At 41.9% G+C, this 12,407-nt stretch overlaps 2 protein-coding genes across 2 annotated transcripts; one reads left to right on the forward strand and one right to left on the reverse strand.

The window, feature by feature from the left end:
* Window positions 1-8,978: 8,978 nt before the first annotated feature.
* Window positions 8,979-11,114, reverse strand: LOC108859002 (uncharacterized). The gene has a single exon (XM_018632838.2). It carries the CDS (start codon window positions 11,112-11,114, stop codon window positions 8,979-8,981), a length of 2,136 nt encoding a protein of 711 aa, XP_018488340.2.
* A 111-nt stretch (window positions 11,115-11,225) lies between these two features.
* Window positions 11,226-12,273, forward strand: LOC108821492 (ethylene-responsive transcription factor WIN1-like). The gene is made up of 2 exons (XM_056991907.1): window positions 11,226-11,382; window positions 11,627-12,273. Exons 1-2 carry the CDS (start codon window positions 11,303-11,305, stop codon window positions 12,120-12,122), a joined length of 576 nt encoding a protein of 191 aa, XP_056847887.1. The 5' UTR covers window positions 11,226-11,302; the 3' UTR covers window positions 12,123-12,273.
* Window positions 12,274-12,407: the final 134 nt, after the last annotated feature.

Raw genomic sequence — 12,407 nt, forward strand, 5'->3', positions numbered from 1 at the left:
TTGTCATTTGCTGTATCAACTAAACCATATTGCTCGCAATTATGTCTTCTGTTTTTTTTTTTTTTCCATCAATTATGTCTGGTGGTTATATACTATCAATAGTGTGTTTGGTGTGAACTGATTATTGAAAAGTCAAAATAATTGTGTCCCCACTGACTTCTTTGGATTTTTTTCTCTCTCTTTTGGGGTGATTTCCGGTGAGATTTTGTGTGGTGGCGTCTTGCCTTTTTTGAAAACTTTTATTTCCCTCGCGGTGAGGTATCTTTATTATTCGTCTATCGACGATCTGTGTTATTTTGGAAAGTCTTCTCTTCCAAAATTCCTCTTTCTTTTACTTTCCTTTTCCACCTTTTGTGATTTCCGGTCATACTCTGTTCTTTCCTTTTTCTTCCCCTTCGAATCAAGAACTTCCCTTTTGTAATGATTTCTCAAAAGATAATAGTGGAATTTTGTGTTACTACGGGAAACTTCACATCATTCACGCTTGACCTTCTACCGCTAATCGTGCGTAACAACTCTCTCTCCGTCGTCGGAAGTTTCATCTGTCGTGATAACATGGCTGACCTGTTGCAAAAAGCCATCCAAGCTATGTCACTTGAAGAAGAGGAGCCGTTAACTCTGCCTGACAGTCCAAGATTCAGGGTGATCGAGGAAAACCAGTTGTGTCTGATGGGCCGATTGCTGAACCCGGACTGTCAAGTGATGGCAAAGATGATAGATTTCATGCCAACTGCTTGGAGGATGATAGGCAGAGTGCGGGGTATTGCTTTGTCTCGTGACCGGTTTCAGTTTGTATTTCAACGTGAGGAGGATCTTCTGACTGTGATCAAAGATGGCCCATGGTCCTACAACTATTGGGCGATGGTGCTTGAGCGCTGGTCCCCGAACCCTCCTAAGGACTCTCTTCGAATGCTGGACGTATGGATACGAATCCGTAACATCCCGGCGATTTTCTTTAAAATAGAGACGATGTACAAACTGGCTGCGGAGGTTGGTAAGGTTGAAGTGGTGGAATATGACCCCAAGGCATCTCATACAAAGGAGTATATTCGAGCTTTAGTGCACTTTGATACTGACAAGCCTGCGAAAGCAGCTAGGAAACTCAATGTGCCAGAAGGTGGAACTGTTACTATTAAATTTGAGTACGAGAAGATACACAGGCGTTGCTTCCACTGTCTGAGGCTTACTCATGAAAGGACTAAATGCCCTGTCTTGAGAAAAGACAGTATCATGGAGAAAGAGGCCACTGCTGTTCCATCTAGACAAACGGGTGGTCAGATCATTACTGAACCTGCTGATGGCCCCCCTGGGTTTCCGGTCCTGTTTCCTGAACTATCAAAAGAGGAGCGTAGAAGAGCGACGCTGTATGTGTCTCATCCTGATGAAACCGAACGAAGGGCTCGAATTGAGCGAGTCAATCAGAGTATTGATGATTGTAGAATGGCTACATCTGCTGAGATTCCCACCAGATTCCCGGACCTCTTCCCTGAGCTTCCAAGGGAAGAACGTAATCAGGCGTTGCTTTACATTTCTCATGCGGACGAGAAGGAACGGAGAGCTCGCATTGAGCGTGTTAACAAAGGCATCATTGAAAGCAGAGAAGCTGCTTCTTTGCACTTAACTCGCATTACTAAGGAGCTTGACAAAGGAAAAGGACATGTTTCTTACACAGCACTCCTCGAAGCTCAACATTTTGATACGAGTGATCATCTAAAGGATCAAGTCTTGACCCGAAACGAGAAGAGTGATGATGATACAGAGTCTTCTGCTGCACAGTCTGTTGCTCACTCTATTCCTTTGTTTACGGCGGGTTCGGGTTTTCAGCTTGGCCCTTCTTCGGAAGGGCGAGTCCTTGGGAATGTTGGAGCGAGCAAATCGCAGAGAAGATACTCGTCGTCCTGGAAAAGAAGGAATACTGGGAACAAGGAGAGTGGTGGAGTACCTCAGCTGCCCTTACAGATAACAGATCAACCCCCGAGCTCAAAGAGGAAGGCTGTTGCTCCTATCAATGTCTCGGAGTCCAAAAACAAGAAACTTTCAGACCAATCGGTGGCTTCCGTATTGAAGCCGCTGCTTCCCCAATGAGCGTACTATCTTGGAACTGTCAAGGCGCAGGAAGTGCTGAGACAGTTCGCTTTCTCCGAGCCCTTCGTAGAAAGCACTATCCTGATTTTATTTTTCTAATGGAGACAAAGCAAAAGTCAGAGTATATAGTTGGGTTACAAAAGCAGTTGGGTTATGATCACGTTCTTACAGTGGAGCCAGAAGGTTTAAGTGGTGGTTTGGCTTTATTGTGGAAGGATTCGTATCAAGTTACAGTTCTGTCGAGTGACAAGAGAATTATTGACCTCAAGGTTTCTTATGGGTCAGTGTCTTTCTTCATGTCGTGTGTGTATGGAGATCCGGTTACGGCAAGACGTCAAGGCGTTTGGGATCGTTTAATCAGCATGGGTCTCTCTAGAGATGAAGCATGGGTTTTAGTTGGAGACTTCAATGAGCTCCTCTCAAACGATGATAAGAGTGGGGGTTCGGTTAGAGAGGAATCTTCTTTCTGGAACTTCAGAAGTATGGTGCAAAATTGCAAACTTCGTGAGCTACGGCACACGGGTGATTGCCTTTCATGGGCAGGGAAGCGTGAAAATGGATGGGTCAAATGCCGCCTTGATCGAGCGTTTGGGAACAGTGAGTGGCTATCTCTTTTTCCTCGTGCCAATTTGGAGTATCTTGACCTATGGGCTTCGGATCATCGTCCCATTAGGCTATGTTTCTCTTTGGAAAGAGATAATCCTACGAAGGGGAGGTTCGTTTTTGACAAACGAATGCTGTCTAGAGAAGGGTTTGAGGACATGGTTCGCTTGAGTTGGGAAGGTGGTGGAAGTAATCGGAGCAGTACGATGGATCGTATACGCAGATGTCGAGGTGCGATCATGAACTGGAAAAGAAAGTCAGACTTGAACTCTAGGAACCGCATTACTAGACTACGTGCAGCTCTTGAGGCAGAGATAGCAAAGGTGGCGCCATCTTATGATATCATGGACCGTCTGAAACGAGAGTTATCAGAAGCACTGCGCGAAGAAGAATTGTTCTGGCGACAGAAGTGTCGAGAAGAGTGGCTTAGAGCAGGGGATCGTAACACAAAATATTTTCATAATTGCGTTAAAGGGCGAAGGATACAGAATCGCATACTAATGCTTCTTGATGAGCTCGGCCAGGAACAATTCTCAGAAGGGGCTAAAGGGAATATAGCAGTGGATTTCTTTAGAGACTTGTTTACTAGTTCCAACCCTTTCGACTTGGAGTCTCTGTTTGTCGGCTTCCAGAACAGAGTAACACATGATATGAATCAACGCCTGACTCGTCCAGTGTCCAGTGAAGAGATCAGGAAGGCAGCTTTCGATGTCAAGGGTAGTAGTGCCCCGGGTGAAGATGGTCTGACTGGAGTGTTTTATCAGAGGTTCTGGCACATTGTTGGTCCTGGTCTCATCTCGGAAATTCAGGATTTCTTTCGATCATCTATTATGCCTGAAGGTTGGAACCACACGCAAATTAGCTTGTTGCCAAAAATCGCAAATCCTTCAAGGATGCAAGACATGAGGCCAATAAGCTTGTGCTCGGTTCAGTATAAAATCATATCTAAAATTCTCTGCAACCGTTTGAAGACTATTTTGCCAGAGATAGTATCAGAAACTCAAGGTGCCTTCGTTTCTGGCCGTATTATATCTGATAATATTCTCATTGCGCATGAGATGATTCACGGCTTACGCACGAACACGAAAGTGGCAGAGGGATGGATGGCGATCAAAACGGACATGTCAAAAGCATATGATCGTGTTGAATGGAACTTCTTAGAAGTTTTACTAGAACGCATGGGGTTTGATAGAGTATGGGTCAGGTGGATCATGGCTTGTGTGACTTCTGTCTCTTTCTCGGTTCTCCTTAATGGCAATTCTCATGGGCACTTTAAACCGGAGCGTGGAATAAGGCAGGGAGATCCCCTCTCTCCCTTCCTCTTCATTCTTTGTGCTGAGGCGCTGGTCAGTTGTCTTAACTCGGCTGAAGCTGCTGGCCGTTTGCATGGTATTAAGCTCACGGAACACTGCCCTTCTATCCACCATTTGTTATTTGCGGATGATAGCTTACTCTTATGTAAAGCTAATGTGGATGAGGCGCAGGAAATACTAGAGTGTATCAAACTTTATGGGGACGCTTCCGGTCAACGAGTTAACCAATTGAAGTCATCTGTAATATTTGGCTCGCGTGTACCAGAAGCAACTAAGATTGAGATCAAGGAGGTGTTGGGTATTGAGGCTGAAGGAGGTGAAGGATCTTATCTGGGTCTACCAGAGTGTTTCAGTGGCTCGAAAAGAAAACTTCTTAGTTTCATCCGTGAAAAGCTCCATGGCAGGCTACAAGGGTGGTTCTCGAAGTCACTGTCGCAAGGCGGTAAGGAGATTATGTTGAAATCAGTTGCAATGGCCCTCCCAGTCTTTGCTATGTCCTGTTTCAAACTCCCTAAGGATGTATGTGAAAAACTTACTAGTGCAATGATTGAATTCTGGTGGAGTAGTGGAAATAACAGGAAGAAGATCTCATGGGTTGCTTGGAAAAAACTCTGCACAGAGAAAGAACTTGGGGGTTTAGGCTTTAAGGACATTGAAAAATTCAATCAATCCTTATTAGCTAAACAGGCCTGGAGAATTTGGTCGTCTCCGAACTCTCTCCTTGCTCGCTTGTTGAAACATCGTTACTTTCATCGAGCAGATTTCTTGGAAAGTGGTATCGGTACTCGTCCTTCCTATGCGTGGCGCAGCATTCTGCACGGTCGGGAGCTATTACAAGAAGGCCTGTTAAAGAAAATAGGTAATGGTAGGCTCACGAAGGTTTGGACTGATAATTGGGTGTTTGACTCGTCTCCTAGGCCGCCGCGGTACCGTCAGGATGCAGTCGTTGATCTCACACTTACAGTGGATGAGCTCCTAGACCAGCACACAAGCTCCTGGAATGCCAACCTAGTGCGTGAACTGTTTGTAGATGAGGATGTGGAGCTGATTCTAAAAACGAAAGTTGCTCTGTCTCGAGACGACTCTGTTGTTTGGGGGCTCTCTAAATCTGGACGATACGACTCTAGAAGTGGTTATAAATTCCTTGAATCACTCACAAACAGCAGAGCGGGAGCTACTGTCAACCTCCCTCCTATTGAGAAACAACTTTGGTCCAGGCTATGGAAGACCAAAACGTCTCCGAAACTTCGTCACTTCATGTGGCGTGTTTTGTCCGGAGCTCTGGCTGTCAAAGATCAGCTTCGTACTCGCGGGATACAGATTGATCCTACTTGTCCAGTGTGCCATCAAGGCCCGGAAACTATCTGTCATATGCTCTTCCATTGTCAGGTGGCTAAAGACGTCTGGGCATTATCACAGTTCCCATTGCCTCCGGCGGGTTGGTCTCAGAACTCTGTGTTTCTGAACTTGCATCATTTGATTTCATATAGTCAAAGGCAAAACGTGGGAGTTTCAGTTCGACTGTCATTCCCTTGGCTTCTTTGGCATATATGGAAGTCAAGGAACAAACTCTGTTTTGATCAGGTCCAACCATTGGCATCAGAAGTGGTTAGGAAGGCCAAAGAAGAAGCTACGGTTTGGTTAAATCTTCAAGGAAACCTGCCACTGAGCAAAGAGAATACCTTAGCTGTCCCAATACCCTCCATTGGTTGGGTTAAACCTCCCTGGGCGTCTCTTAAATGTAATGTTGGATCATCTTGGAATTCTTCATCGCAGATTAGTGGAGCTGGTTGGCTCATTCGGAACTCAAGGGGTCAGGTTCTTCACCATAGTAGAAGAGCTTTCACGGGTGTTCTTTCGAAGGCTCAAGCGGCTCTATTAGCCTTATCTTGGGCGACTGCAGCGGTGATTGACCTCAAGCTGAAGAATATCCTTTTCGAATTCTCATCACCGGAAGCCGCAATGGCTCTTTCTAATCCCGTGGATATCCCTTCTTCTTATTACTTATGCTATGAGGTCCTCACGAATATTTACTCTGTTCCAAAGAGTGAGCTTCATGTTGCATTGGACTCTGGTAATATGGCAGCATCGGCAATTGCAGACAGTGTCACTAGGGACCATCGTTTGCAGTCGTACGTCGCCACTGGGGGTCCGTCATGGCTATCTGCGCTTCTCGCCAAGGAGGCTGCAATACGTTGACCCTCTGATTCATGTCCTAAAGCAAGCTAAAACTCTTTCTTGAGTGTCAAGGCATGCTCTTTTTTTTTTTTTTTTTTTTTTTTTTTTTTTTCATTTGGATCATGGAGCCTACTGGTTTCCAAGTTGTTTTCCTTTGGGTTTTTTTTTTCTAGCAGGCATTTGCCTGTTAATTCTGTGAACACATTTCCAGTGTACCTTTATGACAAAAAAAAAAAAATTGTGTCCCCACTCATCATGCAGCTGTGTCATTTGTTAGTATTGCAGCATAGGATAATAAACTGGATACTCGTTCTGTAAATTCATTACATTTCTAGGTAGCCTACTTTCTTTTTTTTGTAAATGGCTCTCTCCATCTGAAAATATAAAATAAAAAGAATATCATTATTATTTTTAAATAGATAAAACAACTCTCTTGATGGCTTATCAAGAGGATGGTTCGAGATGAAAAAAAAATGAAGATGGTGGACGCAAGTGATCATGCAACTAGAAAGTATAAACATGAAGCAAAAGCTGTAATAAGGGTGTGAAGTGGTTGATAACTTTGATATAAATACATGGACATTAAGATTCTCACACGTACACGTAACACGTGTGTGGTGTCATCCAATCACAATAAACATGTTCATAGTATTCTCTATAAAAACCGCAACCGTTGAAAAGGCACCATTAGTGTTGATAAATGGTAAGTAAGCAAGAAGATACTCTGTTTTCTTAATTATTCATCTAGAAAAGAATGCATAATATACTAGACCTTCTGGAAATCAATATGGTCGTCCATGTTAATTTGATCGGCCAATTCCTTCTCACTGTTTTTGTTAATATATATTCTTTCCATTCTCGAAAATAAGATTTTTTAGAGTTTTCACGTTTATTAAAAATTTAATAAGTATTTATATTTTAGTTTACTATTTATTTTTATACTTCTTCAATAACTATCTACTGATCAAATTTAATCAATTCAAATATTTACAATTAATATTTTTCAAAAGTATACAAAAATACTTTAAAAATATAGAAAAATTATTTTTGTAGAACAATAATAAAATTTAAAAGATCTTATTTTTGGGAATGGAGGGAATATATGGAAATGGTATACAAGAGAGGACATCAGAAATAGCTTAAGTAAATTAAACACCAACAAGGGTCATTCATGAGTATTTGGTAATTTTGGCTTTTGGCTGGAGCATTTCGGCTCTTATAGCATTTTTTTCTCATTCTTGAGTTTGCAGAGATTCAATCACGTGGTTTTCGTGATTCAAAAGATAAATACGTTTGTTCAAAGAAAAAGATAAATAAGTTTGTGTCAAAATAAATAAACTAAATGTTATTATCCCTACTTAGATGACTGGAATATAAATCACATGCAAGATGCCAAGATCCTATAGGAGAATTAATGAAGACACAATAATGACGACTCATGGAACTGGGGGCCCTGCTTATATACGATAAGTACGAGCAATCACCAAATTAGCACCAAAGAAACAAAGAAATATACGCAAACATTAGGTTAAAGATGTTCCCACGAAACTTAAAAGAGATTAACACCTAAACATTGGACCAACCCAGACGACAGGCAGTGGGTACTGTTTTTTTTGTTTACTTGGTACTTTAACTGACTAAATTTTTGGACAAAACCTTCTACTAATTGCACGATTTACCTATGGACCACCTATTTGTCCTTTCTTTTACTTTTAACCTTGTTTTATCGTTATTATATTAACTCTTTCCCCTATGTTTGTGATGTATGTCGCAAGTGTTATATTTGATTGCGAGTGAACAACCACTTTTCCCAGCGCTTATTACGTGTTTGCTTTATGTGGCAATCATTTTTTACGAGTGATTAAACTTCGAAAATACAACTTTAAGTTCACTCGCAGTTACGACCCAGCTAAGGCTTATAGCTTGGTGAGATCGATATATACATAAGATATTTAAAGGGATTATCGTGTTAAAATTAATTAACATAATCATATGTGTAGGAAGTCCATATATATAATGTAAGTAGGATCGGCTTAATGATGTTGATTTTGGACGATTTTGGTTGTTAGCCAACATACTACGTAACAGTATGTTTGCTAACAACCAAAATCATGATTCATTTTTTTCATAAATGAAACATTATAATGATGATGGGTCTGAATTGATCATAATATTTTGCAATTATTGATGAACAAAAAGGCTTATTTATTAAATATACGTACGTATGAAGTTATATATAAATATAAGCAAGCATCAATCAAATGAAAGCTATATGATGTGGACGATTGATTAGGATGTAGGTAAGTATGCTAAAAACAATGTACACGGCCATGTGATACTTTCGTACTACTTGTTCCTTTTCTACATATACATATACTATATACACCATCCAACCTTTGAAAATTTAAATCATTTAAAATTTTACCCTTAATTACAATCACCCGTTAACATTAGCAATCACTATACACCCATAACTCCAACTAAATTCTCACACTCTTTCTCTCTAATGGAACAGTAGTGATGAGCCCGAGTCGATGAGTACATCAAATGTAATAAAAGTAGGAACAAGTACAACCGTTTTCATCCACCAAAATTTAACCTATGTATATATAAATACATAACTTTTTTTTTTTTTTTTTTTTTTTTTTTAAACACTACCATATTATTTATTTTTGCCATGACAGGAGTCATGCATAGTTTTTAGAAACTGATTACAAGTGAATGGAACATGTAAAATGAACCATAAGACAATAGGAAAGTGTTCCTATTGAGTAAAAGGTTTAAAATCCAAAAAGGAATCTAGCCACGCCTCCCACGATTTCCACGCCCTCGGTTTCCCCGTCCCCGGCTTGAGTGTTGCGATTGCATCTCCCTAGCCTTTGTTGTCGGTTTGACCGGCCTTTCTCGAAGGATTCTTTTTCCCGAAGGTGTCAAGTAATCCATCGATTCCAATTCATTTTCAGATTCCAGTGTATCTTCCTCGTCATCCACATTGATCAAAGAAGCAAATTTATTAGAACCCAGGTCGGGCTCAACATTACCACTATCATCTCTTGTGCCTGTAGAAACTTCCTTAGGGACAGAGGTGGATGATAAATTTTGGGGAGGCTCCAGATGTAGAGTCTCAATTGAGTCATTGATACAGATAATTGAAGGTGAGTTACACATGTTCTCAAGTACTGTGACTGTCGCCAGAGAAGAAAACATGTCAATAGTAGGTGTAGAAGATGAAAACATAGTTGCAGAAGGGTCAGGCGTGAATTCCACCTCAGTAGACGCATCTTGAACAGAGGATCCAACTAGGCCATCCTCATTAGCCACACTTTTTACTGAAGAACCCACTTTGCTTATAACAATGTTTGTAGCTGAGACAACAGCCTCCTTAGAGATGGTATTGATCACATTCGTTGGTGGTACCTGGTCGTCCATAGAATGAGTGATAGGAATTTCTTTAAGAGAAGGAGCATCAACGATTGGAGGAGATGCAGAAACATTGACAACAACCGCTCCTTGATCCTTTGCTGGAGCCTTTTGCTGTGATATGGATAAACATCTCTTTGCCTTGTGTCCAAGATGACCACATTTCTCACACTTGGAAGGAAGCCAAGAGTATTCAACGTCAATCATAGCATAATTTTCTTGGTTATCCCATGCTGCGATTTTTTGAGCGAAAGGCTTATCAAGCTCAACTTCCACTAAAATCTTTGCTTCTCCAAGCATTGTAGGATCTAACCATGGCTTGTGGGACAGCATTGGTTCGCCTAGACCTGAAACAATCCACTCTAAGGCAAATATTGAATAGAGCTGTGCAGGGATGTTTTTAAGAGTAACCCACAGTGGAATCGAGGTGATTTCCGGTAGAGATAGTGATTCAGAAGAATTCCAGGCCGCTACAAACATCAAACAGTCATCCACATGCCACAGACCACGTTCCAGAACCCAATTTCGAGTATTTTCGTCCGGTATGTGAAAGATATAGGAGAAATCACTTATCTTCTTGACAAAGATGTTGCATTTCCTTCCCCAAATCTTATTCAGAACAGCATGAACCAACCCACCAGATGGTACTAAACATCTACTGAACTGACCAACCACGTACTCTTTCTGATTTTGCAATCCATTAAGAAGTACATGGTTTGGAATTGTTACCTTCGGTGTACCATCTTCCATGTACTCCGGGATAGTCACACGATGAAGATTCCTTGACAGCGGGTTCATACGTGCAGTCCAGGGAAAGCGCTTTTTATCTGTTGGGATTGCTCTAGGTGGTGGAGTTGCATTTTTTGGAGCTGTTGAAGTTCCAACAAAATCATGACGCTGAGCCTTTTTCCCCACCGTCTTTGTAAGAGCAGGCCAGTTGACTGATTCTTGGGGAGCAACGAACGGAGCCAATGATTTCTCAACCCAAGCTAAAGGTTTTGCCCATGCTCCAAGAGGAGCAATATTTGAATTAGGCGGCGGAGGAGGGTCAGCAGTACCCTGCGATGGTAGAGGAGCAATAGGATCAGTAGCTCGGACTTCCTGTGGCTGAATTGGAGAGAGATGTCTTGGTATTAGAAGTTCCATTCCTTCTGAAACAATGGCTTCAGACAATGGGGTCTGTACTTCCGAGCTCTCGACAACCTTGGTCGTTGCTTCCGGTTGCTGTAACTGAGCTGATGGGAGTTGGACAGAGGCATGAAGAGAAGCAATGTCTGAGCCTAGAGAATGATTAAAGGTCTGTACATGAGCCATTCCACTGTTCAACAGCTCCGACGACAATGAAGTCATCGAATCCATAGACACAGAGCCACCACAGACCTGATCAGTCTGAGCCGGTGATGCCGTAGCCGACGATGAAAGTAGGGACTGAGAGTTCACGACAGTCTCATCGACGTCAACATGTTCAATGACTTCTTTTGACGAAGGCAGAGGAGGATCAGACCCTGACTCCATGGAGAGAACAAGAGAGAGGATGGTGGAAAGGAGAAAAGAGGACGCCGGAGCTTCCCTATCAACGGCGATTCACCGCTGGATCGCCGAACTTCATATAAATACATAACTATTAACCAAACATCCATCGATCTTACATATGTTACTCATCACCAACCATTCTTATTTTCTCTCTAACAGAGTAAGTAAGCATGGTACAAACGAAGAAGTTCAGAGGTGTCAGGCAACGCCATTGGGGTTCTTGGGTCGCTGAGATTCGTCATCCTCTCTTGTACCATTCTTCTTTCTTTCCTTTTCTCTGCTTTGTTCATTTATTCCCTCTTGCTGATGCATTCAATTAAGCAAACCAACACACACGCACGCACGAATATATATATCATGAATGATCATTTTTACTCATTACGTTCTTTAGCTCACAAATGAAGTACTCCATTTTAACATTTCTATATTTTTGGCTACTTAATGCTGGTTAGTTTACGACTTATACGGACTATATTCTATAACATGCATGAAAGGAAACGGAGGATATGGCTTGGGACGTTCGAGACTGCGGAGGATGCAGCAAGAGCCTACGACGAGGCCGCCGTTTTAATGAGCGGCCGCAACGCCAAGACCAACTTCCCTCTCAACAACAACAACACCGGAGACACGTCCGAGAGAAAAACCGACATCTCAGCCTCCCCATCATCTTCATCACTTTCTTCCATCCTCAGCGCCAAACTGAGGAAATGCTGCAAGTCTCCTTCCCCTTCTCTCACCTGCCTCCGTCTTGACACGGCCAGCTCTCACATCGGCGTCTGGCAGAAACGTGCCGGTTCGAAATCTGATTCTGGTTGGGTCATGACGCTGGAGCTCGGTACGTCCGGCTCCTCTCAGGAGCCAACTAGTACAGTTTCAAAAGAAGTTGTTGGTCCAGCCACTGACGTTGGCGGCGGCGGAGAAGAGGGATTGATGGACGAGGAAGAGAAGGTTGCTTTGCAGATGATAGAGGAGCTTCTCAATACAAACTAAGTATCACTTGCTTATATATATATACTAATATACGTATTTTATTGCCGATATACACCCATAATTATCGTTTATACCCTCATATTTTATATATCGTGCTTATATTTGTTTCCCATATTTCCTCATGTTGTGACCAATATAGTATATAACTACTGTCCCGAAATAACCTTTTAAGTTTGTATTATCTATGTCCTATATAATATCATTCGTATTAAAAAAATAGCACATGATATATAAGTTTATTGCAAGAGGACATTATTCATAGCAAATTCCTAATATGGAGGTGAA

The sequence above is a fragment of the Raphanus sativus genome, chromosome 8, assembly GCF_000801105.2.
Source record: "Raphanus sativus cultivar WK10039 chromosome 8, ASM80110v3, whole genome shotgun sequence".
Taxonomy (NCBI): domain Eukaryota; kingdom Viridiplantae; phylum Streptophyta; class Magnoliopsida; order Brassicales; family Brassicaceae; genus Raphanus; species Raphanus sativus.